General features: G+C 46.2%; 2 protein-coding genes across 5 annotated transcripts in view; one reads left to right on the top strand and one right to left on the bottom strand.

The window, feature by feature from the left end:
* Positions 1-8,553: 8,553 nt before the first annotated feature.
* On the bottom strand, positions 8,554-10,620 carry LOC139439264 (skin secretory protein xP2-like). Its single transcript, XM_071215989.1, has 3 exons — positions 10,596-10,620; positions 9,920-10,097; positions 8,554-9,271 (listed from the first exon to the last, which is right to left on the bottom strand). The coding sequence occupies exons 1-3, from the start codon at positions 10,618-10,620 to the stop codon at positions 8,554-8,556; spliced, it is 921 nt and encodes a 306-aa protein (XP_071072090.1).
* MGAT5 (alpha-1,6-mannosylglycoprotein 6-beta-N-acetylglucosaminyltransferase) overlaps positions 8,757-26,258 on the top strand; it is a 377,154-nt gene continuing 359,652 nt past the window's right edge. For 2 of the 4 annotated variants that reach the window (XM_058301096.2, XM_058301094.2), the window contains exon 1: positions 8,757-9,082. The gene's annotated coding sequence lies outside the window, so the exon portion shown is untranslated. Of the gene's footprint in view, positions 9,083-9,283; positions 9,481-26,258 lie in introns of those variants that run through there. The other 2 variants (XM_058301097.1, XM_058301095.1) reach the window with 1 other exon arrangement.

Here is a 26,258-nt window from a genome sequence, read left to right as displayed (position 1 = left end):
CTCCCAGCCCAGCTGAGATGGTGAATTATTGTGGAGCATAAGGTCTCTCAAAGAGCTGTGCAAGTGCCTGCCAGCTACAGACAAGCTCACCAGCAGGGTTCAACACCAGTTCATTCAATAATGGCACTGCTAGGGCAGCTGGCATGGTCTGAGAGCAGGGTGGCAAGGGTCACCACCGCCTTTTGAAGTCATGCAAGCAAATACCTATTCTTTGCCTACTGTTGACATAAATTTCAATACATAGCCTGAAACATCAGGATGAAATCTTTTCCCCCACAGCCGGCTAGAGAATAAAGGGAAACACAAAAAACTTAAAACACCTACCACAGAAATAGCCATAGAAAAATGCCTCTGTTTTCAAATTAATTTGGGTAGTGTCACCATTTGCTGGGTGACTGCTGCAAGCTTGGCTTCCAGGGACAGGAAGGTTTTACACAAATTTCTTGTTAGTACTAAGGGGAGTCAAAGTTTACTCAATCACCACAAGAGCTGTGGCTTTTAGAGCTTTTGACCATGACCGTTGGTAAGAAATACACTTTCCATTGTGACCCAATGTACACCTCCATAACCGAAGCAAAATTTCCGAAGTGTAAATACTCCCACTATGCCTCATTAAAAGCTACAAACCTAATGTTACTGAAATAATGAATACGGAGTTGGCAGGAGATGCACACAATAGGCTGTTGGCACCCCACTGCTAATCACACACACACACACACACTCTCACATACACACATACGGGCACAATGCCTATTAAGAAACTGCTGAACTAGTGTTGCAAAGAACAAACTTTAAGAGTTGATATGCAGTACGTTCAGTTTAATTTTACAGAATTTTAAGATCTTTTGGAAATCTGTTGCAGCAAGAAGAACACTAATCTTCTGTTGGTAATGTTCTAAGAAATGAGGTCCCTCGACTCGAGATCACTGGCTTGCCTGATTCTTCTGTGGTTCCTCTTTGCTTCAGCCCAAATGAAATTTTTTTTGGAAGCAGTTTTTACAGAGCCCTAAAAATTGTTTGATGCACAATAAAAAGAAAGGTATGTGTGTGTGTGTAAGAGAGAGAGAGAAAAAAAAAAAAAGAGAAATTTTACATGACTCTGAATATTTTGAACAATTGAATGGACATTGGCAGTTTTCTCCTAGGTTTTAAAGCAGGGGTTCTTAACCTTTTTTGTTCCATGGACCCCTTTGCCAGTCAGGTGAAAACCACAGACCCCTTACTAAGTCCACACTACACTGTGTATTATTTAATAAATATGTCACACCCTCACCAACATATCCCCACAAGAATTTTTTTTTTAATTTCCATTCAAGCTCATGAAGCCCTTGTTAAGAACCCCTGTTTTAAAGCTACTGTGTCAATTAAAGACAAATCACCCTACAAAGTCAGCAGCATTCGACAGTTAGCATTTATTTCTCACAAAATTGAGGGATAGCTGCAGGAACTATCTGCTCTTTGCTGGGTTTACTCTTGTGTTTACAGAGTGACTGGGGGCTCCAGACCTAAGCTGGGCTCCACACAGCTCTCATCCATCCCATGGTGCCACCGGCCTTGACTGAGGAAGGAATGGCAACAGCTCACAAGAGCAGGGGAACCTTGAAAGGCCTTTGAGGCCATCACCTCTCCCTCGATTAGAAAAAGCAAGTCACAGAGCCGAGCATAGAGACGAGGGTTGGGTCTCAGTTCTCCATGCCGCTATGACACATACTATCCAGTGTGTTGGCTTCAACAGTGAAAATGGCTTGGCTTTTGGTCTTGAAGCTAGGAGAAGTTCAAAATGGAGGCATCAGTGAGGCGACTCTTTTCCCCTCAAATCTGTAACAATCCCATGGTGGCTGCTGGTGATCTCCTTGGCAGCCCTTGGCTTGCCTTGCTTCACATGGCAGCGTCCTCTCTTTCCTCTCTCAGGTTACCTGGCCTCCGGCTCTTCCTTGTTGCTTTCTGTGACTATGTCTGCATTTCTTTTGCTTATAAGGACTTCAGTAATCTGGACTAAGGCTCACCTTCATTTACTTGGGTCATAGCTTAACTAAAATAACACCTTAAGAGATCCTGTTTACAGGGGGTTCTTACCCACAGGAATATGGATTAAGAGCATGTCCAAATTGGGGTACATAATCAAACCTACTATGTGTGGGGAAGAAGCCCCACCCACTGAGAAGGGCTTTTATATGACAAAGTTCATGGCTATAAAGTTAGGGGTGAAGAATTGGGGCCTGTGGTAGGCTGAAAATGCCCTCTCCTAATATGCCTGCATCGTTACCCCTTATCTGGAATAAACGATTTTGCATAGGTGGTTAAGTTAAGGATCTTGCGATAGGGAGATTATCCTTGACTAGTTGGGTGGGCTCAATGTAATCACAAGGGTCCTTATAAGAGAGAGGCAAGAGCTCAGAGTTAGAAGGAGATGGGATGATGGAAGTGAGGGAGAAAAGATTATGTGAGGCAGGTCCATGGGCCAAGGAGTGAGGACAACTTCAGAAAATGAGAAAAGTGAGGAAATGGATTCTACCCTGAATCTTCCAGAAATAACACAACCCAACCAAATCTTACTGTTACACTTCTGACCTCTAGAACTGAAGGAGTATAATAGGAGTTGTTTTAAGCCACTGTTTGGCAATATGTTTACAGCAGCAACAGGAAGCCAGTGCAGACCTTGTGACGAGAACAGAGCAGATGAGCCCAAAGAGAGATGAGTCCTACGCCAGCCTACAGCTGAGATCGGAAGAAGCTGGGCCCATTCTAGAGTGGTAGGCAGTAGGTTTGGGAACTTTGTCTTGAGGGATGAGCATACAAACAATGACTGTAGTGCTCTTCAAAAATGATGGCATTCTCTTCACCAATGGACTTCTCTATGCTGTGATGAATATGTGTCTTTGGGGGCATTTGGATGGATGAGTAGGTCATATTGAAATGTATTATAACATTTTCCTAAGTACTTAATTCCTTGCTCTTTTTAATATCAATGTATTACTGGCATCTAAATTTCATTAGAAAAACCTTGGAGAATTCTGTTCAAAGCCCAGATTCTAGGGAAATGGATGTGGCTCAACTGATAGAGCTTCCACCATATGGGAGGACCTGGGTTTGATCCCTGGAGCCTCCTGGTGAAAAAGAAGAAGAGAAAGAGTGCGCACATGGCAAGCCAGTGCCTGCACAAGTGCCCGTGTGGTGAGCCAGTGCCCATGTGAGTGCCTGCGTGGTGAGCCAGTGCCCTGTGCAAGTGAGTCACACAGCAAGATGATGACACATGAAGAGACAAGGGGAGAGTCAAGGTGAAGTGCAGCAGAAACCAGAAACTGAGGTGGTGCAATTGACAGGGAACCTCTCTCCCCATCAGAGGTCTCCAGGATAAAATCCCGGTGAATCCTAGAGGAGAGAAAATGAGAAGAGAGGACAACATAGAAAGCAAAAACAGCAGGGCAGGAGGAGGGGAAGGGGGAAACATAAATAAATAAATAATCTTAAGGGGGGGGGGGGAAAAAAAAGCCCAGATTCTAGAGCAAGGATTCCAGATTTACCACTTACAAACTGCATGTGAGAAATTGTTGACCCTCTATATGCCTCAATTTCCTCAACTGTAAATAGGAATGACAATACATATCTCATAGGTTTATTATGAGGATTAAAAAATTTAATAAATGAAAGCATTCTTATTTACTCAGGTCCTCATGAATCTAGATTTCAGCCATCCAATGGGTCAGATGCTTAGTTTCACTGTCAGCTGCTCAAGTGAGTACTTTGAATTAGAACCTTTGGTAATTACCTCCATAACAACAATTTCAGCCTGATCTAAAACTACGTTCTTCCTTCCTTGGTCTAGCCTTCCCAGAATCTGTCTTTCCATGTAGTCCCCAGTTTTGCTTTTACAAATGTATAGAAGTTCACAAGTCCTGTGGTGGGTAAGTCATCCCCTTCAAAGTTTCCCTTTTCAGTTTTCCTCTTGAAGCCTGCTCTGATCTGAGTCTATAATTAGAGAAAATGAAGATGGTTTGGGGTAGTGTGCAAAGTTTCAAGGCGTACCCTCAGGTCAGGTTATGATAGAATCTTGGTCAAGGTAGTAGCAATTTCATCATTGCCCACTTTGGCAAGGCAAGCCAATGTAAGTTTGGAGGTGTGGAGTATGCTAAGTCATCTGAATTCTTTGATGTAGCTCCATTCGATCCTCAGGGTCCTACTCTATTCTAATTGATTCCCTTGGTTTAAAACAAGAGAGTGGTTAGGCTGTGAATTCAACTGACTTTTGTAATTGGGCAACCCACAAGATCAAACTTTAATTTTGGTTTTCATTTATCTTGACCTAAAGCTACAAGAGATGATATTTTATTGTTATTGTTGTTTCTTTATTTTAGCAATCATGGAAAATCCCTGGTCTAAATGTGCTTTGAGCTGATATTTAGGAGTTTGTACTCCTTATTCTTTCTTTGAAGTATAAATTCCTTGAAAAACAACCACCCTTCCCCTCAGTCTTTATATTCCTCAATTGCCACTTGTTCTCCCAAAAGCTTGATTTCAATGAGCACTTTATTCAAAGTGAAAACAGTTGATAATTTGATAAAACGTTTTGCTGTTGTATGCCATAGCAGCTGGGTTTTCAACCGTCAGCCTTAATCAGACTTGATAAACCATCATTTATTTCTGCTTCCTTGAGTGTGCCTCTTAGTTCTAATGCATGTGTGTCAGGCTACTTAGCTAGCAGCAACAGAAACTTACGTTGATCTACTGAAGGAGAAAATGATGTTATTTAAAAGTAAAGGTGAAGGAAACATTCCATGCAAGGAAGAAAACGTTCCATGCAATGAATGTGCACATGACTTAGAGGTTACTGAAGGCCTGAGGTAGCGAAGGATGCAGGGAGAAGCTGTGTCTGGTGAATCAGCACATCCCCAGGTGTTGTGGGTGTGCGCATGGTGGAACCCCAGATAAAATCAAGGGTGGACATACAGACACTGACTATTATAATTACATATATTGGTGTTGAATATAAAATGGTACACATCAAACTTGGTTTTATCATTTATTACAATGAAAACTATAATGTGAATCAGAAGGTAAGAAATTTATCTGCATTTGGTGAGCGGATGATGGAACTTTGCAAGATTTTGTGTAGAGGAACACCCATGGGACTACATCTTGTTTAAGCATCCCTATCCTGAGAAAAGAGACTTTGATTCCTAGAAGCCACTAAAGTCAATTATTATGGAGACTGTTCTCTTCACCTTTGAATATGAAATGTCACTGTAAATATGTTTTTAAATTTTGTTCAATGTTAATAAAGTTGTCCAAATGATGAAGAAAAGAAAAAAAGTAAAGGTGGAGAGCCAGACTCAGAGGCATGCATCTAGAAACAACTGCCAAAAGCATGTCATAGAACTGGTAAGGTAAAGAACTGCTGTCTCTCCCGCTACATACCAGATATCACAGCTTGCCAACGATCATTTATTTATTCCACAGAGACCTTTGCCAAGACTGAACCACATGGGTTCCAGCTTTATAATGGTAAGCATACATGTATCAGTCAGCCAAAGGGGTGCTAATGCAAAATACCAGGAATCTGTTGGCAGGGTAAATAAATTTATTTGGGGTAAAAGCTTACATTTACAAGGCTCTAAAGAGTCTAGCTCAAGGTGACTTCCTCATCAAAGTCTCTTGCCACATGTTGAAGCAAGGTGGCAGGCAACCTCTGCCTGGTCTCTCTTTCCTTCTTCCTCTTAAAGCTCCGTGGGCCCTGCTTCTTTCTACCTCAGTTGTAGGCTGGCGTCGGACTCTTCTCTCTCTGGGCTCAGCTGCTCTGGTCTCGTCACAAGGTCAGCTGTAAATTTTCAGGTGAACGGCTCATCTCTCTTCCCAGGACGGCAGGATCAAAGCTGATAAAGGTCTCTCCTCTGGTATCAACGGAACTTCTCTCTTCCTGTATGCATCTTCTTCTGTGTACCTTCTTGGGTGAGTGTCCATTTAGATAGCCCACCAAGAAGTAGGGGACTTAAACTGAGTTTACTTTACTGACGTGGCCGAATTAAAGCCGTAATTGTAACAAAATTTAAAGGCATCTCAGCTGAATCTAATGCAATCAAAGGGGATCACACCCAGAGGAACAGACCAGTTTACAAACATAATCTCTCTTTTTGGAATTCGTAAAAGAATCTCAAACGACCACAATACATAATAGCTATTACATTTCACTTAATTTGAATAGGTCAAGAAATGTGTTTTATATATAGGACCTTAAATATCCCCTGCAGTATTTTGTGCGCTCTTAAGAGTCGTTTCTGTCCTGATCTCCCTATCCTCCTGATTTCCTGGGGTGGGCAGTATGGTGCAGGAGAAAGACTCTGGGCTTTGGAGTCAGGCAAACTTGGGATTCAGTCCTGGCTCTGGTTCTCACCAACAGTGCTTAATGTTAGCCATATTGTTTAACTTTTCTAAGTCAGCTTCATCTGTAAAATGAGTAGAGTAAAATCTACTCCATAGAGTTGTGGAGAGGATAAATATAATTTACATGAGGCTTAGTAAGAGATGCTGAGTAATAATGGGCTTGATTGTGCAGAATTGTGTTTTCTATGTTTATAATTGAGCAATTATCTAAAATACGGCACATGGGACATAAAAAAAGAAGTGGAGAAATATGCTTAAAGCACATTTAGCAATACCAAAGGACACTGCTGCTTTGTCCAGAAATAAACCCAGACTTCTTTCAATCTAAGGCCTTTTGTTCAGGAGGGGTGGACGTGCTAAAAATGAAGCGCTGTTCACCAGGTATCCATGACCTTGACTCAGCTGCCAGGGCTTTCACTTCTGAAATCCCACCGTGTTTTTTCCCCTCTTCTCTCATTTTTTAATGAATTATCTCTTGAGAGGATTTCATGAAATATACATCTCCATCCTAGTAAACATCTTTAGGTCTACACACTATGTCTAGAAATTACAATCTAAACCTTGTAGGAAAAACAATCAAGAGAGTGCTAACTTCTCTCACAGGCATTGCAAGTATATAATTTATAGAAATAGACTATATAATACAAATATATAAAATAATATAAATGTGTATACATATGAATTTTATACACTTATATTTTATTTCTCTATATTCAATACTCTTTTTTAAAAAATTCTGAGTAATAGCCATGTGTAATACTCTCTACGGCAGGTGGGTCCATGAAGTTTAACTGACTGATGCATTTCAGAAATCTTTAGGTGACCAGGTGGTGCAATTATTACCCAGCTGTGGGAACTTGGCTTCAAAGTGAATCTATTATGATTAGAATCTGTACGTTCGTATCCTAAGAACAGAAAGTCCTGGCCACCAGGTGTCACCATCCTTCTATGTCCTTCCCTGTGCCTGAGAGCACTGGAGAAATTATTTTCTTCCGAGGGACTAAGGGAAATACGTGCCTGGGAGCATTCCTGGGACTTCACTAAGAGGTCTTTTCTTATTGAGCGGAATCGCCCTGCCCAGGCAGATTTCCTGGTGGTTCTTGAGCACTACTGGACAGTTTCTGACTGCTGAGAACAGAAGTGGCAGATAAGACTCCTCCAGGCAGGAAATATGAGGGCCGTTTCCTCTAGCTTGAAATTTAAGGTATGTTGGCCAAAGGTGCCCGGAGCCTAGCGCTAGCTCAGTGTTAAAAGAGTCCCACCTGCACTACCACCCTTGCTCACCTGCAAAGTGAGGGAGCTGGGCCAAGTCATTTCTACCGTCATGACGTTTCATGATCTTCAGCAGGGCAGGTGATAGAAGTCAAAGGAAGAAGATAGGGCTGACAGTGAAGCAGAGAAGGTCAGGGAAAGTTTAAACATAAACCCTTGCTCGCACAATAACTGGATCTAGTAACTGGTGGCAGGGCCCGCAATTTCCCAAGAGTTATGAACCTTGTCATTTGTACCCATAGGTGTTCCACCAGGCCAGTCTCCATTCCAGATACTACTTAACAAGGAATTATAATGTTGAGTGATGTAAATGTCTGACGTTCTCTCTCCCAGGGCTTGGTTGGCTTTATTGTGTCCTGTCAGTCAATAGTCTGTGTAATGCCTTCAGGGCATGGGATGTGTTTTATTTCTTTTTGAGTTTAACCAAGGTCTAATAGTACAATGTTCAACTAGCACTCCCAGAGTGTTCATAAAATCCGGGAGTGGTAGGGGCAGAGAAAAGGGATGGAATTCATTTCCCCAGCACCTACTATGTGCCAGGCAATGCTAAATACTGTACATACATTTCATTTCATCCTCACCATAAGCTGATGAAGCAGCATTTATTACGATAGTGCTCAGATAAAGAAAAGTAGACTCAAGTGATTAAGTGGCTTGCCAGGGTCACAAAAAACCAAGTGGCGGAAACTCATACTGCTTTATGTTATCCATTCTACAAAGGAGGAAACTGAGGATCAGGGAGTTCATGTTGTGCAAACCGGCTAACGGTGGAACCCACGTCTGCCCCTCACTGGGCTTCTCTGCTGGAGGTCCCCTGGTCCTTAGAAACCTGCACTGCACCACCCTGGAGGGTGAGTTGTCATATCGGCATTTGCACTCGGGCGGAAACTTGCCCTTCTCCTTTCACCCTTTGGGCTGCGGAATTGCGAGGCTGGGAGAAGTCCTCTCCGACGGGGTTGAGAGTTTGCAGACGGCCCCTGAGAGGCTGGGGCGTACCGAATTGGCTGAGCGCTCCGCCGGGGAGGGCGGGGAGTTTGCAGAACGTCCCTGGCCGGAATCCCTGCCAGCGAGATCCACGAGCCCCGGAGCAGGGCGAAGTTGGAGAGGTCGGAGGAGGGAGGGTGGGAAGAAATTGCGGACAGATCCCCGCCCTGGCCGGCTGAACCTCCGGAGCGTCTCTGCGGCGTCCGGGCCCAGGGTGGACGCGCCGCTCGGCCCCGCCAGGGCTGGGAGTTTGCAGACCGTCCCTGCCGCGGCCCGCTCGGCGGCGGCCCTGCGGCTCCCGCGGCGGCGGCGGCCCCGGGCGCGAGCCAGCCCAGGTAGCCGCGCCGCAGGGTCGGGGCAGCGCGACCCCGCGTCCGGCCGCGCCTCGGGCTCCGCGGGGACCGCGGCCGGAGGGCGCTCCCGGCTGCCGCCGCTTCCTGACGAGGAGGTAAGAGCCGCTGGGTCGGGGTGGTCGCGCCGGACTCGCCATCCCCGCGGGGCCGTACACGCAGAGGGGACCGCGAGGGTCGCGGGGAGCCGGAGCCCGGAGGGGCGAGCCGGCACCGCGGGCGGCGGGCCGGGGGCTTCCGCTCGCCCCTCCTCCGCCGCCTGCGTGGGTGCCCTGGCCGCGGCGGCTCTGCGGGACCCCGGAGTGCAGCCGGGGACGCGCCCTGGAGCGCCCACCTGCCGGGGCAGCTCTCCCCGAGGAGAGGCTACCGCCCCCCAGGGCGCGTGGGGAGGGGCTGGTGGGTGTTCTAAGGGAGAGTGCAGGGGAGGCTGCGGTCGCGCGGGATGGACGTGAGCGGCGGGGATGGCCGATGGGCGCTCGGACCGCAGAGGAGCCCGGTAGGGTCACGCTGCCGGCGTGGGCGGGCGAGGGTCCCTGGGACCCGGGCGCGGCCGCGGGCCAGCTGGAGGAGCGAGGGACGCTGGCTCGGGTCCCTGGGGAGAAGGGATGAGGCGGGCGGGCGCCCCGGGTCCAGGGACCTGGGAGGCTCCGGGTGCGCCCGCAGCCCGCGGGGTGCAGCCTGCGGGGTCCAGCCCGCGACCCGCCGTTGCGCTGCTGTCCGGCGAGGCTGCGGGGAGCGCAGAACCCACACCCGCGCGCACACTCCCGAGAGCATGCTCAGTGCGGCCCTGGGAACTTCCTGCCGAGTCGCGAGCCGCCTGGGCCCTCTCCCGGCCCCCTCCTGGCTCCCTCCGGGCCCGCGGCAAACAAAGTTGGGGGCGGCGGGGGACCTCGAGCCCCTTCGGTGTCCTTCCAAGGCCTCGGCCCCTGCCTCGCCTTCTGCCGGGCTTCCCCGAGCGGCTCTGGCTGGCCGCCCCGGAGACTGGGGACGGGGGCGTGGATGTCCTCTCTCGCTCCCCGCGGCCGGGTCCAAGGCCGGGTGGCCGGAGGCCTGGTGGTACGGTCGCTGCCGGGTGGACCCTTGCTTTGGGCGCCCGCCGAGCGCACAGACCGCCTGCGGTAAGCGAGGTCCGTGGAAGTGGGTGTGTGAGCCCGGGGACGTCTGCGCACACACTCGCTGTCACACACAAAGCCGTGGTTTCGTAGCCACCGCGCGGAAGAGGGAAGGGGTGGCGCTTGCATTGTCCAGAAGCGTTTGGAGCGCGCACAGGGTTCGGGGCGCTTTGCGGGCTGCGGGATCCTGGAGATGCTCGAGTTGAGGTCTGGGGCCCTGCATTCCAGGCACTGACCGCCAGGCCAGGCCCCGGGCACTGCTGTCTGCGCCTGGCTCTGGCCGCCCAGTTAGTGACGACGGGCTACATCTGGCACCATGAAGTTGGGGAGGGAAGAAAGACGACCTTCATGTGAAGGAGCACCGGTGCACCTCTAAAGACACCTGGATCAAAGTGCTAGAGGCTGATCTCATTTCGCAGAAAGGCAGGTGGGGAGCTGATGTTCTCCTCCAGTGCGTTTTCCCGAGGGACTTGGTTTTTGCCCCAAGGGTCTCCCCTACCTTTGCCACTGTCAGGCACGGGCATCCTGAGTCTTGATGCTGGATCCCAACTCCCCGGTGTCTCTAATGGACAAAATTACAGAATAGTTTTAGTGAAGGACCAACCATCTCAGATCTGTCTTGATGAAACCCTTTTCAACCCTGTCCTTTCCTTCCTTCCTACAGATTCTTTTTGTTGATCCTTGAGGGCTGAGATGAGTACCTGTAAAATTATTTGGCACTTTTAGAATTAAAGCTCCCCTCTCTAGAGATCTTTTAGCTCTCTTCAGTTGCAAACTTAATATCCCTATAATCACTCCAATGTAGAGAGGCCCAAAAAAGCCTGGTGATGAGGCAAGGGAAAAGGTGGCTTTTTATCCCTTTTAGAGACTGAGGAAAGAGAAAGAGGCTACTCTGGCTGGTACCTGCAGAGTTAGATATCTGGGTGCCTGGGCATAGGGTTTTGGCTAGGTTTGAGCCTCACTTTTGTGGGTTGGGGACACTTTTGATGAGAATCACTAAGGTTTGGGACTTCGCAGGATTCGCTTCCACACATCTGAAAGCCAGCTGGTTTTAGGTAGGATTGCAGTGACAGAGGGCTGGGGGCCCTGCCCAAATCTGCCAGTGGCATCTGTGTGCTTCAGCCACTGCTGCAAAGAAGCTCGTGGGCTTTTTGAGCCCCTCAGCAGTGTGCATTTCAAGTGCTTTGTGTTTGGAAGTGTGAATACAGTACTCATTTATATACATATTCACAAGTGCATATACATTTTTATAAAAAAGCATATGCATATGTACGTGCATATGCAGTGTTCTTGGTAGAATGCTGGAGCCGGAAAGGACCTCGAGAGATCACAGGAATTCACGTTTTCTCTCTTCTCATTCAGTTTTCTCACTTTAAAAATAACCACCCAGCCTTCTGTGCAGCTGGCCCCTGAAAGCATTGAAATACCCGAGTCCCCCGTGATCTTCTTAGCTGAGGAGACCTGAAGTATGACTGCTCAAGATCCTTTCTAGATATCACTCTGACATCTGACATGATTTTTCCTAATGCTTTACCTGGCATGGGTTCTAAGTCACTGTAGAGTAACCCTCAGATTGCTTTTGGCAGGGGACAGGCAGCAGCGGCTGTCCCTTGCAGAGATGCCTAGAAGATTGCAAAGAGCTATCCTCAGTAAGGTGGGGAGAGGTGGTTGCTCTTGGCCTTCCCAGGGGCAAGGCATAAAGAGCTGCGAGGCTTTGTCTTGATTCCGCCCTCCTTGTCTGTTGGTGGCCACCTGGCGCTGGGAAGGCAGGGTGGCGGTTGGGGGTGGCATTCAGTGTCGATGTTACTCTAGAAGGTCTCAGGGAAGCATGTGCTGCCAGCAGCTTTGCTTCTAGACCGAGGGGGGTGGGTGTCTGTCACTAATTTAAAGAAGGTTCCTAGCGTCAGGTGAACAGTTGACAGCAGAAGGAACGTGTGTTGCAGAACCCAAGTACTTAGAAGAGAGAAAAAAAATAAGTTTATGCTTAGAGAGGGGTGCCATGTGGGTGACAGTTGAGAGTGTGGGTGAGAAATAAATATTTGGGATTTGCCAGTGCCTGTTTTACCAGCTGCCTTTAAAGTTAATAATGGTTTTGAACTATAGTCATTCCTAACAGCCACAACTCGGCTATACTTTTAAAGTTTCGTTTGAAATTAGTAACCATCATCCCTACCCTCTCTTCTTAAAGTTGCTAATCCTAGCATGTCTCCATGGATGCTTTGTGTCACCATCAAAAACCCTAGCCTGACTGTGACTGAGATGCTCCCTGCAGGTACACTCACTGAGTATTTATTGTGCATCCACCCCGCACTGTGCTGGTGATATAAAGATATCCTTCATCTAAATTACTTTCTCACTTTTAATTTAGCTGACCTTCTCTTTCAGTGTGTTAATGCAAACTAATAGCTCTTGGAAAGCTGCCAGGGTGGGTCCCAGGAGCCTTAGTCCTGTAACCATGTTCTCATCTGGGTAGAGCTGGGACTTGAGCTGTGTTTGCCCATTTGGACTGCGTTATTTTATTTTTTTATTGCCACAATTAAACTCATTCTTCCCCAACTTTGTCAGGTGTGTGCATGGGCGGGGTAGGGGGAATTATTTTCTTCAAAATGCCACAGGTCTCGTCTGAAAACCATAGCCTTCTGGAAAGAAAGCAGGGGCCTTCCTCTTGGGGCACTTTGTGCCTTATGTCTGGCCTCAAAAATCTGGACAGGCAAGGGGTGTAAGCTTGTGAGGGGCTGGGTGTGGTGGGATCCGCTGTCCTTGTCAAACTGGCACTGTCTCCTGGTTACTTCCCCTGTCATGCCTGTCTTAGTGGCCCTCCTGGACCTTAGCCCCTCCTGGGGCTGTTATCTAGGATGTTTCAGATATATCTCTCTACCCTTTTGTGCATGAACTTAGGAGTGAGGTGTGCCCAAGTACTTTGTTAGTAGAGAGAGTTGCAATTGACTTCTTTTTTAAAAAGTCAGCACTTCACAGGTTATCCCTAGAATAATCACAGCCCCCCTTATTTGTGTCCCTCTCTGACTTCTGTGGCTGGCTGCTGGGGAGAGGGCCACTGCCCACCCTCTCCATCTGTGCTTTAGTCCTTAATGCTGTAATTTTTGCAAACAGGCTGCTTACAAGTCCCATCATGCTATGAAATGCTTTCCTGCACGGAAAAGTCATCTACCACAATAGTTTTGGATCTCTTCCATGACTCAGGCCACCCATGGGAGTGTGTTGTGTTTGTGATCATCAGAGAGATTGTACGACTTGGTGAGGGAATGTCAGGAACAGCTGGGCGGGAGAATGGGGGTATTCATAATGATAGAAATTTACCTTCAGTGAGATTTGACGTGGTTTCAAATGCTACTGAAATAGTATTTCCTCTCATCGTTACCCTAATACCGAGGCGGATGCTACTGGGAGTCCCATTTTACAGGTGGGGAAAATGAGTCACTGCAAGGTTATGAAAGCCATGGTCACTCCTAGCAAGCAGGTGGCAGAGTGGGGATTTGTGCCCAGGTGATTGGGTTCCAGAGCCCTCCTTCTTAACCACGGTGCTCAGATATTAAGGCTGAAGAGCTTCCCTGCAGTCATGAACACCGGCTTTCCAACCGAAGAGAGAGGAGTCTGGGACGTGCCAGGGGTCGGAAAGGACCACAGAGGGATCCCTGTCATTCACTTCTCTTTCTAGCTGAGGTCACCGAGGTGTGGAGAGGTAGAAGGACTTGCTCAAATCTCACCAGCGGGCAGTGGTGAAGCTGGGCCTCAATTCTGATCCTTGGTCCCATAGGAGCAACAGATAAGTCAGAACCACTGACGTGTGCCTGGTTGGTTTGTAGCAGTGATTGGGGAGCAGACTGTGATGGTCATTTGGTATCTGTCTCTCCATACTCCTAGAACTGTTCTGTGCGTTCACCCCATGGCTTCAGCTTGGGATCCAGTAGAGAGGCTGACTGGTGTCCAGGTCTCTTCTCCATCACTGACTGGGAGAATTTACCTGACTTAGGTGCCTTTGAATGCACTTTCTTTCCTCATGTTACTTTTTAACTCTGACGTCTTGAAGCCGACTTGGCCCAATGGATAGGGCGTCCGCCTACCACATGGGAGGTCAGCGGTTCAAACCCCGGGCCTCCTTGACCCATGTCGAGCTCGCCCATGCGCAGTGCTGATGCGCACAAGGAGTGCCCTGCCACGCAGGGGTGTCCCCCGCGTAGGGGAGCCCCACGCGCAAGGAGCGCGCCCAGTGCAAAAGAAAGTGCAGCCGGCCCAGGAATGGTGCCGCACACACACGGAGAGCTGACACAACAAGATGACGCAGCAAAAAGAGACACAGATTCCCGTGCTGCTGACAACAACAGAAGCGGACGAAAAATAGAACATGCAGCAAAATAGACACAGAGAACAGACAACTGGGGCGGGGGGGAAGGGGAGAGAAATAAATAAATAAATAAATCTTGAAAAAAACCCACAAAAACCCATGAACTTACAATTAAAAAAAAAAAAGAATACAGTCTTGGGACAGATTTAACCCTCTTCTTCTAATCTCTTTGCCCGCGTCCTAAGACTCCTGGTCCCTCCCAGTGTTTTCTGATACTCTCTAGGAGCATAGGGCAGGCAAGGAGTTGAGCCTGCAGGCCTCAGAAGTGTTCTTTTAAAGTTCCAATAAAAGTTGCCCCTGAGGGCATTCCCACAGAGTATTGGACTCCCAGGAGAGCTGAGGCCTGCCTAGTTGACCAGTCCCTGCTCTGTGGAGATTTCCCGTTGGGTAAACCCGTCAACACCGTTTCCTTTTGAGTGATTCCCTTTACGTGCCCAGGATTGCATCAGGCACCATTGAGCTCTCCCCTGTTCTTGCCTCTGAATGTTTCTGGTTAATAAATAGTCCCTTGTTGCTCAAGGAGTTTGAAGTCTAGTGGTCACGGCCCCCACAGACGAGTTAAGTTGGGTCGCATAAAGAAGTATGCGAATGAAGAGCACATTAATTCCGTCCAGGCGACCACATTGGGCCTCAGCTCTTACGTGGAGAGTAAGAGGGTTTTGAATGAGCTCCAATGTTATGTTCAGTCCTAACGGCGTGTAATTCCATACATGTGGCAAAGAAGGTGCAGAATAAAGAAATTAGCTGAAGTCCCCTTTTTGAGTAACCAGTGCAGTTGGTTCTGCCCTTGCTGGAAATCTCTTTAGTAGACAGTTGGAATGCTTGCTTAAGAATGAGTTCTGTACCATCACTGTCTTTTGGGATGTTTATCATGGCGTGTTCAGGAATGAAAAAGAGCCTTGGTCCTAACTTCTCAGCCCAGAAATCACCTGCTTTCCCGAAGGAAGCTATTTTTCCCTCTTGGAAAATTGAGACTCAAAGAGCAGGAAATGCCCAAGTTCATGGAATTCCGGGATTACAGGCCAGTGTCCTGGGGAAAGCAGCTAGGTGTTTCCGTTGCCACACCGCCAGGCCAAATTCTGTTTACACGCCTTCATTGCTGCTTCACTGTAAAACAAACATGTTTAAAGAACAAGGGAGTTGGATATCAGTCTCCTTGCAGCTGCTTTTTTTTTTTCCCAACCATCTGTTATTTTCAGCTCTGATTTTTTTATTTACTAGTGTTCCTGCCATTGAGGGGTTTTCTAAACGACCCATTCTTTCTCTTATGCCTCTTGTTTAGAGAAAGACTGGGTATGCCTCCTGCTAAATATCATCTTTCTGCTTGCCTTTGGCAACCTTGTTAGGATTTCTGCTTAGTGTATTTCCCTTGCCATCGCTCCTGTAATTTTTTTGATCAACTGAGGTTAGAAGTAGTACCAGTGGGGACTTGGGGGGGGGGGGGGGGAAGAGGAGGCTCGTGTGCCACACCCCCATGTCCATGTTGTCGGTAAGACCATTGCAAACACAGCTTCAAGCCGTCCTTCCACCTGCATCACCTTTATCTGCCTGAACAAATTTCTAGCCTCAGTGGCTAGCACTGGTATCTTCCTCCATCATTTGATTTTTAACTATAATGTCAGATTTAAAGGCAGCGTTGCTAGGCAGGTGATCTCTCATTGTAAATTGTTTAGTACTTCCAGTTGTAATTCTCTTGGGTAAATGTTCCCAAGCTTCTTCTAAATTTGTGAATTTGATGTCCAGTGAATTTCAGAAATGGAAAGTTTTCTCCTAGTTTCAAAACTAATCACCTCTGGCCCCAAGGGTTTCTCAGAGAGGGTGCTAGAGGTCTACAAGGCACTGGCTGGAAAGCTCTGTCTGCACCCATGCCCTCATACAGTGCCCAGGACGCCAGAGTTACCGGTTTCTGCTGAGCAGTGAGCTGGCGGCGGCTCTGCCTCCATGGGTGAGGAGCCTGAAGTTGGCTGGCTGCCTTTGTAGGTCAGCCAAGTGCTTCACGATTTCAGTACCTCGTCTATAAAGGTGTGCTCCTGATATATTTACTTATTTATGTTAGAGAAAGTGTAGGTTTACAGAAAGATCATGCATAAAGTACCAAGTTCCCATATAACCACCCCAATTTGTGCCCCTGATTTTGAGGTCCTGTTTTGTTGCGCTTTTGTGGAGTATTCTTTTTCTTTCTTTCTTTTTCTTTTTTTTTTTAAAGTCAATTAGTGGACTTTTTGTGGACCTTTTTCTCCCTCAGTGTGCATAATTTACAGGCTTACGAAGGTCAACAAATTGGGACTGTGTATGTGAGCGAGGGTGTGGTCGTGTGTCCACTTACTGCCGTGGCTTAATGATTGTCTTGCCATCTATTAAAAAAAAAAAGTGGGAGTGATCAGAGCTGGAGCTGCAGTAACCATCGGTTAAATGAAGTTTCCAGAAAGCTTCTGTGCAAAGATTTTGTTACTATAACTTTTCCCCTAATACATTCAATTGGAGCGAAGTACTATGGATGATGATTTTATGGTACTTTCTTATAAAGCATAATAAAAGTGGTATTTCCATGATCATGAGTTGCTTATTCTATGATAGGCCTTTTCTCTAACTGCCACATGTTTTCATACCATGCCTGGTTCATTGTTCTCCAGGTTCCTGAGATGCTTCCTCCCAGTCCAGTTCAGACCAGGGGCTTCACAAGAAATTCTTCTATTTTCTCACTGGCAGCCATTAATATAAATAACATAAGATTCTATTGTCCTTTTCTTAGTTTCCCATTGCAGCTGGAACAGATTGCCCCAAGTTTAGTGACTTAAAACAATGCAAATTTATTACCTTACAGCGCTTAGGTCAGAAGTAAAAAATCAGTCACTGTGGTCTAAAATCCACACGTGGACAGAACCGCTTTCCTGCTGGGGGCTGGGGGGCGGGGATCCATTTCCTTGCCTTTTCCAGCACCTAGAGGTCACCCACATTCCTTGGCTTGTGGTGTCTTCCTCCATGTTCAAATCCAGCAGCGTCAGCTGAACCCTTATCCTGCCGCCATCAAGCTGGGTCTCTGAGCACAGCTGAGAAAGGCTCTCTGCTTTAAAGCATTCATGATTAGATTTGATCCATCTGGATAATCTGGGATCCTCTCCTCTGCTCAAGGCCCTTAACTTAATCACGTCTGCCGTGTAAATTAAAATATTCATAGATTCGAGGAGTTAGAATGTGGAACAATTATTCTGCCTACTGCAGTCCTCAGAACTCTTCTTCAGGCAATGGTTATTTACTCTTTATGGAAAGGAACAACTTTACTGTTATAGAAAATCATGGTGTTTCCTCGTTCCTCATCTTTATGAATATATTCAGACCAAATATTTGCTAAACACTTTAGTATTTGAATGAAATTTGAGTTCTGCCCTGGCCAGGAATTGGACTAAGTCCTTTTATGTGTTCTGGCTTATGAACCTGCCAGCAAGTCCTGTTGTTATGATGTGGAGACTGAGGGTCAAAGAGGGCAGGAAACGTGCCCAGGGATGTGTTGCCAGAAGAGGTAGAGCCAGTGCTCTCTTTCCTTCCTGCATTCTTTTCGCTCTGCTTTTCTGCCTAAGAAGTGATCACGGAAAAGCTTAAAGTAATGTGAGATATTTCTTCATCTGCCATAGGTGGTGATAAAAAAATAAACACTGCCAGTGGTAGAGTGATTGCACTAATGGCCCCGGTTAATGGCCTCCCTGTAGCCACACCGTTTGCTCTATAATTTTGTAGTTCTCCTTCCGCTCCCTTCAACCACTAGTATTGGCAACGTGACTTGCTTTGGCCAGTGAGATGTTAGCAGATATTATAGAAGCAGAGCTTGAAAAGCATCTGTATGTTTCTGATTTTCTCCTTTTACGCATCGGGGCTTGCTCTCTCAGAACCCTGCCATGGCCACGAGAACATGCCCTGGCTAGCGTAGTGGGGAGGAGTGTGCTAGCCGAGGCCATCCTAGACCTGACAGCCCCTCGGTGACCTGCCGGCTGCTCATAAGCATGTCTAGCTAAGGTTAGCTAAGCTCGGATCCCCAGAACCACCCAGCCAACTTGTAGTAGAACTTGTAGAATTGTGGAAAGAAGAAATGAACATTATTTTAAGCTACCACATTTTTGGTAAAATTTGTTAAACAGCATTTGCTAACTGATACACTGCTCCTCTCAGATTTGAGTAGCTAAAAGGTATTTTCAGTGTCTTTTTGAAGAGCATTTTGGTTTCCTTATAACTTATTAATGTTCTTTAGGCTTAAGAACTTGCCTATTGTATCTGTTTTATTTTTTTTTTAATCTTAAGGTCCTTTAGGGATAATTCCTGTCAGTTTCTGTCTGAAGCAGACTTATTTTCCCTCCTCAAACTATTTACACTCTTCTAAATACAGTGTCTTTTGACTTGAACCTACAGTTTGGCTTAGAATTCAACACATACATAGAAGAGCAAGAAAAGTTTTTATTAATATTAACACTACTTACCTTTACTCCCTATGATGCCCTCTGATGTTTCGTATTCTGTTCCAAATCATTTACTTACAAAATGCTGGTCAGGGATCCACAGAGTATGGCCTGCTGCTCAGTTTCGTAAATAAAGTTTTATAGGAACACAGCCCTGCCCGTTTTTCACGTTGGCTGTGGGTAGTTTTCATGCTACAATAGCAGGAGTAGTTGTGACAGAGTTCATCTGGCCTGCAAAACCTGAAATACCTACTATCTTGGCCTTGAAGAAAAAGTTTCTAATTCTTGCAGTAAATTTCATAACCCATCAGTCAGTTGCAGCCCTCAATTTGGAAGACACTGCTCCAGTGAACCTCAGCTCTCCTCATACCGTTCTTGAAATTTTATTATGCTCCACAAATCTGGCTGATGTGAAACCTTAACTCTTTCTTTTCTATTTGCTGAGACGAGGCAGTTAAGATTTGGCTATTTAACAGTACTCCTGCTTGGCTAAAATAGGGAACTCTTAAGTGCTTCTCAAATGTTTTCAGGAGTGTTATGGGTTTTTTTTTTTTTTTTAATTTAAATAAGGCTTTCTCTTGGAGACTAACTGGAATTAAAATGGACACAAATTCTATTCAAGTGCTGGTTACTTATTCATTAGATTCCAGCAGTGCCTTTTCTGTGATATAATGGAGCCCATTAGTGGAAGAGAAGAGAAACAGTCATCCTGGCTTCTTTTAGAACACCTCTCTGGCGGCTGGTCCTTATCGCCACATTTCTGAGTCAAGGCAGTATTATTTCTGAGTGTAATGCAATTTAGAGATGTTGAATCATGGACTTTTGGGACTGGAAGGGATTTTGGAAGGTTGGTTTTTGCCCTCAGAGCTAACTGGCCCCTTAAGTCCAAGTTTCTCTGATACCTAAATTTTCCAAGCCTGCCAAGGAAGAACAATGCTGTTATTTATTTACGTTGTATGGCTAATAGGATTGATGAATTGGAGCTAAAGGCAGAAGAGACTTGAGGATGACTTGGAACTTATCTTTCTAGAATCTGAGATGCCAGGTGAAGAGTAATCACTGGCCCATTTATTTATTGGCAGTGAGAATGGAATCAGAATAAAGGAGTTTCAAGTTCAGAATGAAGAGCTTAGTTAAGATCTGAGGTGCATCCCCTAAATAAGGTAGGTCCTTTAACTTTGGAGTAGGTTCTCCTTAGCATTTTGATGTTAGCTGCCTTCCTTAGTTCTGGTAGGTGGCTGTCATTGTTAGTTTTTATGGCAGATTAACTAGATTATGGTGTTGTCTTGGTTTGAAGCTGTATGTAGCCCAGAAAAAAACATATTCTTAAATGTGGGTGTAAACCCATTTTAAGTGGGACCTTTTGATGAGACTACTTTAGTTAAGCCTCATCAGAATGGGTCTTAATACTGGAGTCTTTCACAAATGGAATGGAGAGAGAGCAAGAGCGAGCGAGGAAGTGAGCCACAGGAGCAAGAAGCTGAAATCAGCAAAATCCAGAAGAGAAGGGAGAGACCATGAGAAGCCTCAGCGTGCCTTGCCATGCAGCAGAGGAGCCAAGGCTTGCCAGCAACTGGTCCTTAGGGAGAAAGCATTGCCTTGATGATGTCTTGATTTGGACATTTTTTTGCACCCTCAGAACTGTAATTTTTCCCATTGTTTAAGCCAAACCATTTCATAATATTTGTTTGGAGCAACCTAGGAAACTAAAACAGGTGTCCAGTTGTTGGATGAAGTAGGCATTGTTCCTGATTGTTCCTGTGAGGGTGCTTCATAGATGGATTTACATGTTTGGTCAGTTGATTGCATCTATAGTGGATTGCATCTATAATCAACAAAGGAGACTACTCTGAGCAATGAGGAGCATCTCCTCATCTAATCACTTGGAGATCTTAGAGGCAGAACTGAAGATTTCTGAAGTCAGAAGGAAGACTTTTCCTCTGCTTCAGCCAGACAGTCTTTCCTGGGGAATTCATCGTCACCATCATTGTAGTTTCCAACTTGAGGCCTGAACTACAGAATCCAGAATTGCCAATCCACGATCATGTGAGCCAGTTCCATAATACATTTTGTAATATTTATATGGAATATGCAGCCTGTTGGTTTTGTTTCTCTGAAGAACTTGACCAATATAGTGGCCGTCTCTACAGGTGGCTGGATGCTAATAAGGCCCCTCCTGGCTGCTAGCAACAGAAACCTGCTGGGGCTTGCTCAAGCAAAAGTGGAGAATTCATGGATATAGGGCAGGGTCGAGGAATGGTCTGCCGCCTCTGGCCCTGGGAATCCACAGGAACCCTCTCTGCCCTCCTCCTCTCTGCCCCCCTTTGCCTGGCTGCTTTATTCTGCCTCCTTCCCTGTTTTGCTCTTCTTACCCCAGGGGCAGAATTCTGGGCAACGTCCTTGTTAAAGGAAAAGCCAACCAGCCAGTCTTGTAATGTCTGCTCCAATTTCCCTGGGAATGTCTCCCCAGTGACCCTGCTTGAGATCAGCTAGAGGTGGGCAGGGGTGGGAACTGGGGAGGGGACTCTGGTCCAACAGCAGCCTGTGCAATCAAATTTTGGTTCAGTCAAGGCTCTTATTGGGAGCATTTTTAGAAATTTGTGGGGCAATTTTGATCACCAGTGATTGGGAGATGCCATTAGCATTTATTGGAGGGAGACCAAGAATGCTCCACACCTATAATAGGTAAAACTGTCTTACCAAAAGGTATCTTGTGCCCACTACTAGATAAGCATGAAGAATAACCTGTTTAGTTTCTGAACCTAGACCTCACTTTCATATAAACAAGTAAGTTTTTTTTGCATGCTTAAATAGATGACTTTTCTAGTCATGAAGAAAGATCATGCTTTGTTTTGTTGGGAAATTTCCCAACAGGTGTTTGCCATTTTGGAAAATCATATTGCCCACAGGAGAGCCTCTTGTGTGTTTGAGTCACTCATATAGTATACTGTATGAGTCCACATTGGTAGCTGACCCACTTTTTGATTCTACATTAAAGTGCAAACATCTAACAACTCCATTATGCCTTCTTGATAAGTCTTGCCCAACTGATTGCATGTTGAAATACATGTTAGTTTGTTATAAATTTTTGTCCTTGCAGTCTCACTTTTTTTACTCTTAGGGCAATTAATATATGTGTTTGAAATTGTTCAGCTGAATTAAATATTCTTGACATCAGGCATTTTAGAAGTACAGACTCTGGCCCATGCATTGAGTGCACAGGATGGGAGAAAAACGGAATAGATGTACTGGCCCCTAATGCTTATAGTTATACTGCCCTTCCTGTGGCTGTATGCATGGGTGGTGGGCTCTCGTTGGTGCAGACCCTCCACTCTCCCGTAAATATGGTTTATAGTTACTACTGGGCCAGGACTTGGTTGTAGGTATTGTCTTCATTATGGAAAGTGAAATCAGGCTATCATTCATTGAAAATGAGTTTCATATGAATGTCACTTTGCAGGGCTTTGGGGGTGTATGTGTTTCTGTAAGCATGCATGGGAAGATATTACATCTTGATTTTCACTGCCTTCTAGTGAAAATTTAGCATTCTTTAACTTTTCAATGTTGGGAACAAATCACAGTAGTGTTGGTATGGTCTGTGAATGTCACCCATAGAAATCAGATATTTTCATGTCACATTATGTATGGTTAACAGGTATCTTGAAAAATCAATACTCTATACCACTTTGAAATTATGGTGGTTGTTAGGCCTGCTGCTAGATAGTGTTATTTATAAATAATATAATAGTGTTATTTATAAATAAGCACATGGGTTAAGCTATATTACAATTTTTTAAATCTTTAGATAACTTTATTTAAATATAAATGATTTCCTTTGTAATTCTATGTATTTTATACACTAAAAAAAAAACACTTCTGAGAAGGAGTCACAGGCCTCATCAGTTGGTCAATAGGGTGATGATATGGAAAATGTCAAATGGAATTATGGGGTGCTCTGGACACCCCACTGCTCCCCAGTCATTTATCAGAAGTTGACCTTCAGAGTTTACCTTTCCCTCAAGGTCATCAGATGAGTGTGGAGTAGGGGAGGCTTTTCTCCTTTGGTTCATTTTCTTCTTAGACCTGGTGAAGGAATTGAGGTTGACTCACCCTTGGCTCAGTCTTTTAAGTCTTTCGTGTTCTTCCAGTAAGACCCTGTTGGTCAGTGCGAGGTCCACATGCACTGAAAGCCAGCACATACTGGTGCTCTGCATCCCAACTAGAAGTGTGATTTCTGCTTCTGTTCTTCAAAAGGGAGAAAAAATGCAAACATTCTGTAGGAAAATTAAATTCCCTCCCTGCAGGGAGACTCTGTCCTCCTCTTCATGTGCTTAGAGGCACATCATCCCAAGCACAAATGGAAGGGGTCACCATTGCCCAAGAAAGATGGGCATGAACGGCTGCCAGGGGTGTTTTCCTGTTACTGTATGGCTTGTGGGGGGGAAGGGGCATCCCCCAGCAATTAGGATTTGGGCTTGAGGCAGACAGCGCCATTTGTGTGTTGGTGCCATCCTGGTGGGTGCCGTGCCCCCTGGTGTGCTGAGCTTCACTGGTGCCATGCGGCAGCCTCTAACTGGTTTGTTTCTTTTTTTTTTTAAGATTTGTTTTATTTATTCCCCACCCCTTGTTGTTTGTGGTTGTTGCTATTCTGTGTCCATTTGTTGTGTGCTGTCCCTGTCTGCTCATCTTCTCTTCAGGAGGCACGGGGAACTGAACCTGGGACCTCCCATGTGGGAGAGAGGCACTCAACCACTTGAGCCATCTCCGCTCCCTGCTTTGTTGTGTGTCTCATTGCTTTTCCTCTTTGTGTCTCTTTTGTTGCATCATCTTGTTGTGTCAGCTCACTGTGCCTGCCTGCCACACCAGCTTGCCTTCTCCAGAGGCACCGGGAACCGAACCTGAGACCTCCCATGTGGGAGGCAGAAGCCCAATTGCTTGAGTTACATCTGCTTCCCTCTCACTGGTTTCTGTTTCTGGGAACATCTGTTGGCAGGAAATGACTTTGCTTCCTGAAGCCCCAGTTGCAGGGATCCTCGCTTCCCTCCAGACGTAGAATTATTGCGGGGCTGCCGTGTCTATGTCCTCTCACAGCTTCCAGGTCTATATTTGGAGTATGCAAATGCTGGACATTTCTTTTCTAAATCCCCAGAAGTTGAGGGTGGGGATGGGTCTTCACAAACTCATCACAGATACCTTGGACAACCATGTTAATAATGACAGGAATATTAATTTTCTCTTCTTCCTTTCAAAAATATGCTGAGGATTAGAATTGAATAGTCATGGTTTTTTCCTCCATTTTTCAGAGTTTGGTTATTGATCACACATCTCATACTTCTTTAAGGAAATATGAGCATCCCTGTTGCATTATCTTGTTCTTTAATAAAAGCTTGTGAAGACAAGTTCTGCACTAGATGTAGAGCCAAAGAAAATTCCTTTAAGGCTAAGTAAAACTTCTACCTAGCAAGAGAAATGTCCGAAGAGATTTGTTGGAAAGTCAGGTGGTTTTTTTCTTCCTAAAAAAAGATTTTTCCTTTTTTTTTTTTTAAGAATGAAGTCTGCTGTAGCACTTGCCAGAAAGCGCAATATTCATAAAATCTCTTTTCCAGGGCAGACATCTTCACAGCCAGTGCCTTTTAAGATACAGAATGATACAATGAATTCTGCAATAGGAAGGTGTTTAAATAAAACGCCCCTGTTTTTAGCATTTTCTCTGTGACGGTTAGATCAAGGTAAAATTTGTGTGGCATAATCATAACTCTGAAATGTGAAGATAAAACCCCAGCTCCCGAATGGATTGCATTCCCAGTACTGCCTCACTCTGACTTGTGCTGAGCCTTTGTTCCTCTGACTGCTCAGCACACACGTGTGAACATGCCCAGCAGAGGCGCAGACATGGAGATTGATGAATGAAGCTCAAGGCGCTTATAAATGGCATTACAGCCCAACCACAAAAAGTAATGAAGAGCATCACACGGCGACCCAGGATTTATTTATTCACGGTGTCATGTTCCTCTGCCTTCTTGTAGGCCAGTTGAGGTGTGAAAGCAAAAGTTTCATACCGGAGCAGTTATCTAGAGATTACAGTCCATAAAAAAATCACTCTGCCCTGCTAGATGGGCCATTTGTCATCAAGTCAGCCATTCCAGAGGCCATTGCTGGAAACCTAGAGCCAGCAGGTGGTTAGGTGAGAGTTGCGTGTATGCTTGGAAATTGGGGATCCAGCTTTTGATGGAGAGCTGTTATGTGGCCCGAGGATAATGGGAGTTCTTTCTTCTGAACCTCGAAGCATCCAGAAAAGATGGAGCCACAAGGCGGGAAGAAAAAGAAAACGGTTGGAGAAGTCCTGGAAACAGGAGCAAGGGGATAAAAGAGGGGGCAGGGGTGCGAGAGCAGCACTTCTGCCCTGTAAAGGGCAGGCTGTGGGAGCTGCAGGTCAACTCTGTGGTCCTGGGTAGCAAGACTCTTCTTGGAATAGGGCAAAGGTCGTCAGCTGGAAGTCAGGTGGTCTGTGGGCCAGTGCTGTCCCTGTCACTGACCAGCTCTGTGAGCTTCAGTCTCTTCCACAAAAGGAGTTGAGTTGGGTTAGACGTGATCCCACATTGCCGCCAGCTCTCAAGGCCTTCGCTGTGGAGCCGCTGAACCATCCTTGGAGAGCTCCTTCGAGTGGTTCAGTAATATTGATTGAGTACTTATATGCCAGGCACCGCGGCGCAGAGGCGAATACAGCTCCCCATTCCAGGGGGCAGAGGCTGGCGTAAACACTCCCGCTGCTCCAATAGTCCTAGTAACGGCTAGCTCGAACAGCGTTGCTGCAGTAAAGGCATACTTCCGTACATTCTTTAACCTGCCCAGCAACCCTATGAGGCTGCCACTACTGTTCTGATTTTAGAGATGAGGAAACGGAGCACAGAGCAATGAAGGAGTTTGTCCAAGGTTTCCTAGCTCACAGGTGGCGGGGCCGGGATTTGAACCCAGGGACTAGGGCTCCTGAGCCCATACTCTGAGCTGCTGCTATTTGGGGTGTGGGGGGTGTATTCACATGTCTTGGTGTTTTCCCTCTAGACTGTCAGCTGCCCGAGGACTACAACTGCGCCTATCTTATTAACTCCTCTACTCCCAGTGCCTGGTCCAGTGGATGCTCATGGGACACATTTGTTGGATGGGTGGATGCATGGAAGGAAGAGAGAAATAGGGTTTTCAGGGGTCTTACAGCCTAAAAACAAAACAGACCCATAAACAGCCAACGTCGGTCAGGTTAAGGCAGGACCTCTGGGGCGTCAGGGAAGGCTCGCCTGAGGGGGTGATGCCTGAACTGAGCCTTGAAAGATGTGCAGGGTTTGGGAGGAGCCAG

Source organism: Dasypus novemcinctus, chromosome 7 (genome assembly GCF_030445035.2).
Source record: "Dasypus novemcinctus isolate mDasNov1 chromosome 7, mDasNov1.1.hap2, whole genome shotgun sequence".
Classification (NCBI taxonomy): domain Eukaryota; kingdom Metazoa; phylum Chordata; class Mammalia; order Cingulata; family Dasypodidae; genus Dasypus; species Dasypus novemcinctus.
The sequence above is the reverse complement of the archived record's forward strand: the minus strand, read 5'-3'. Positions and strand labels throughout refer to the sequence as shown.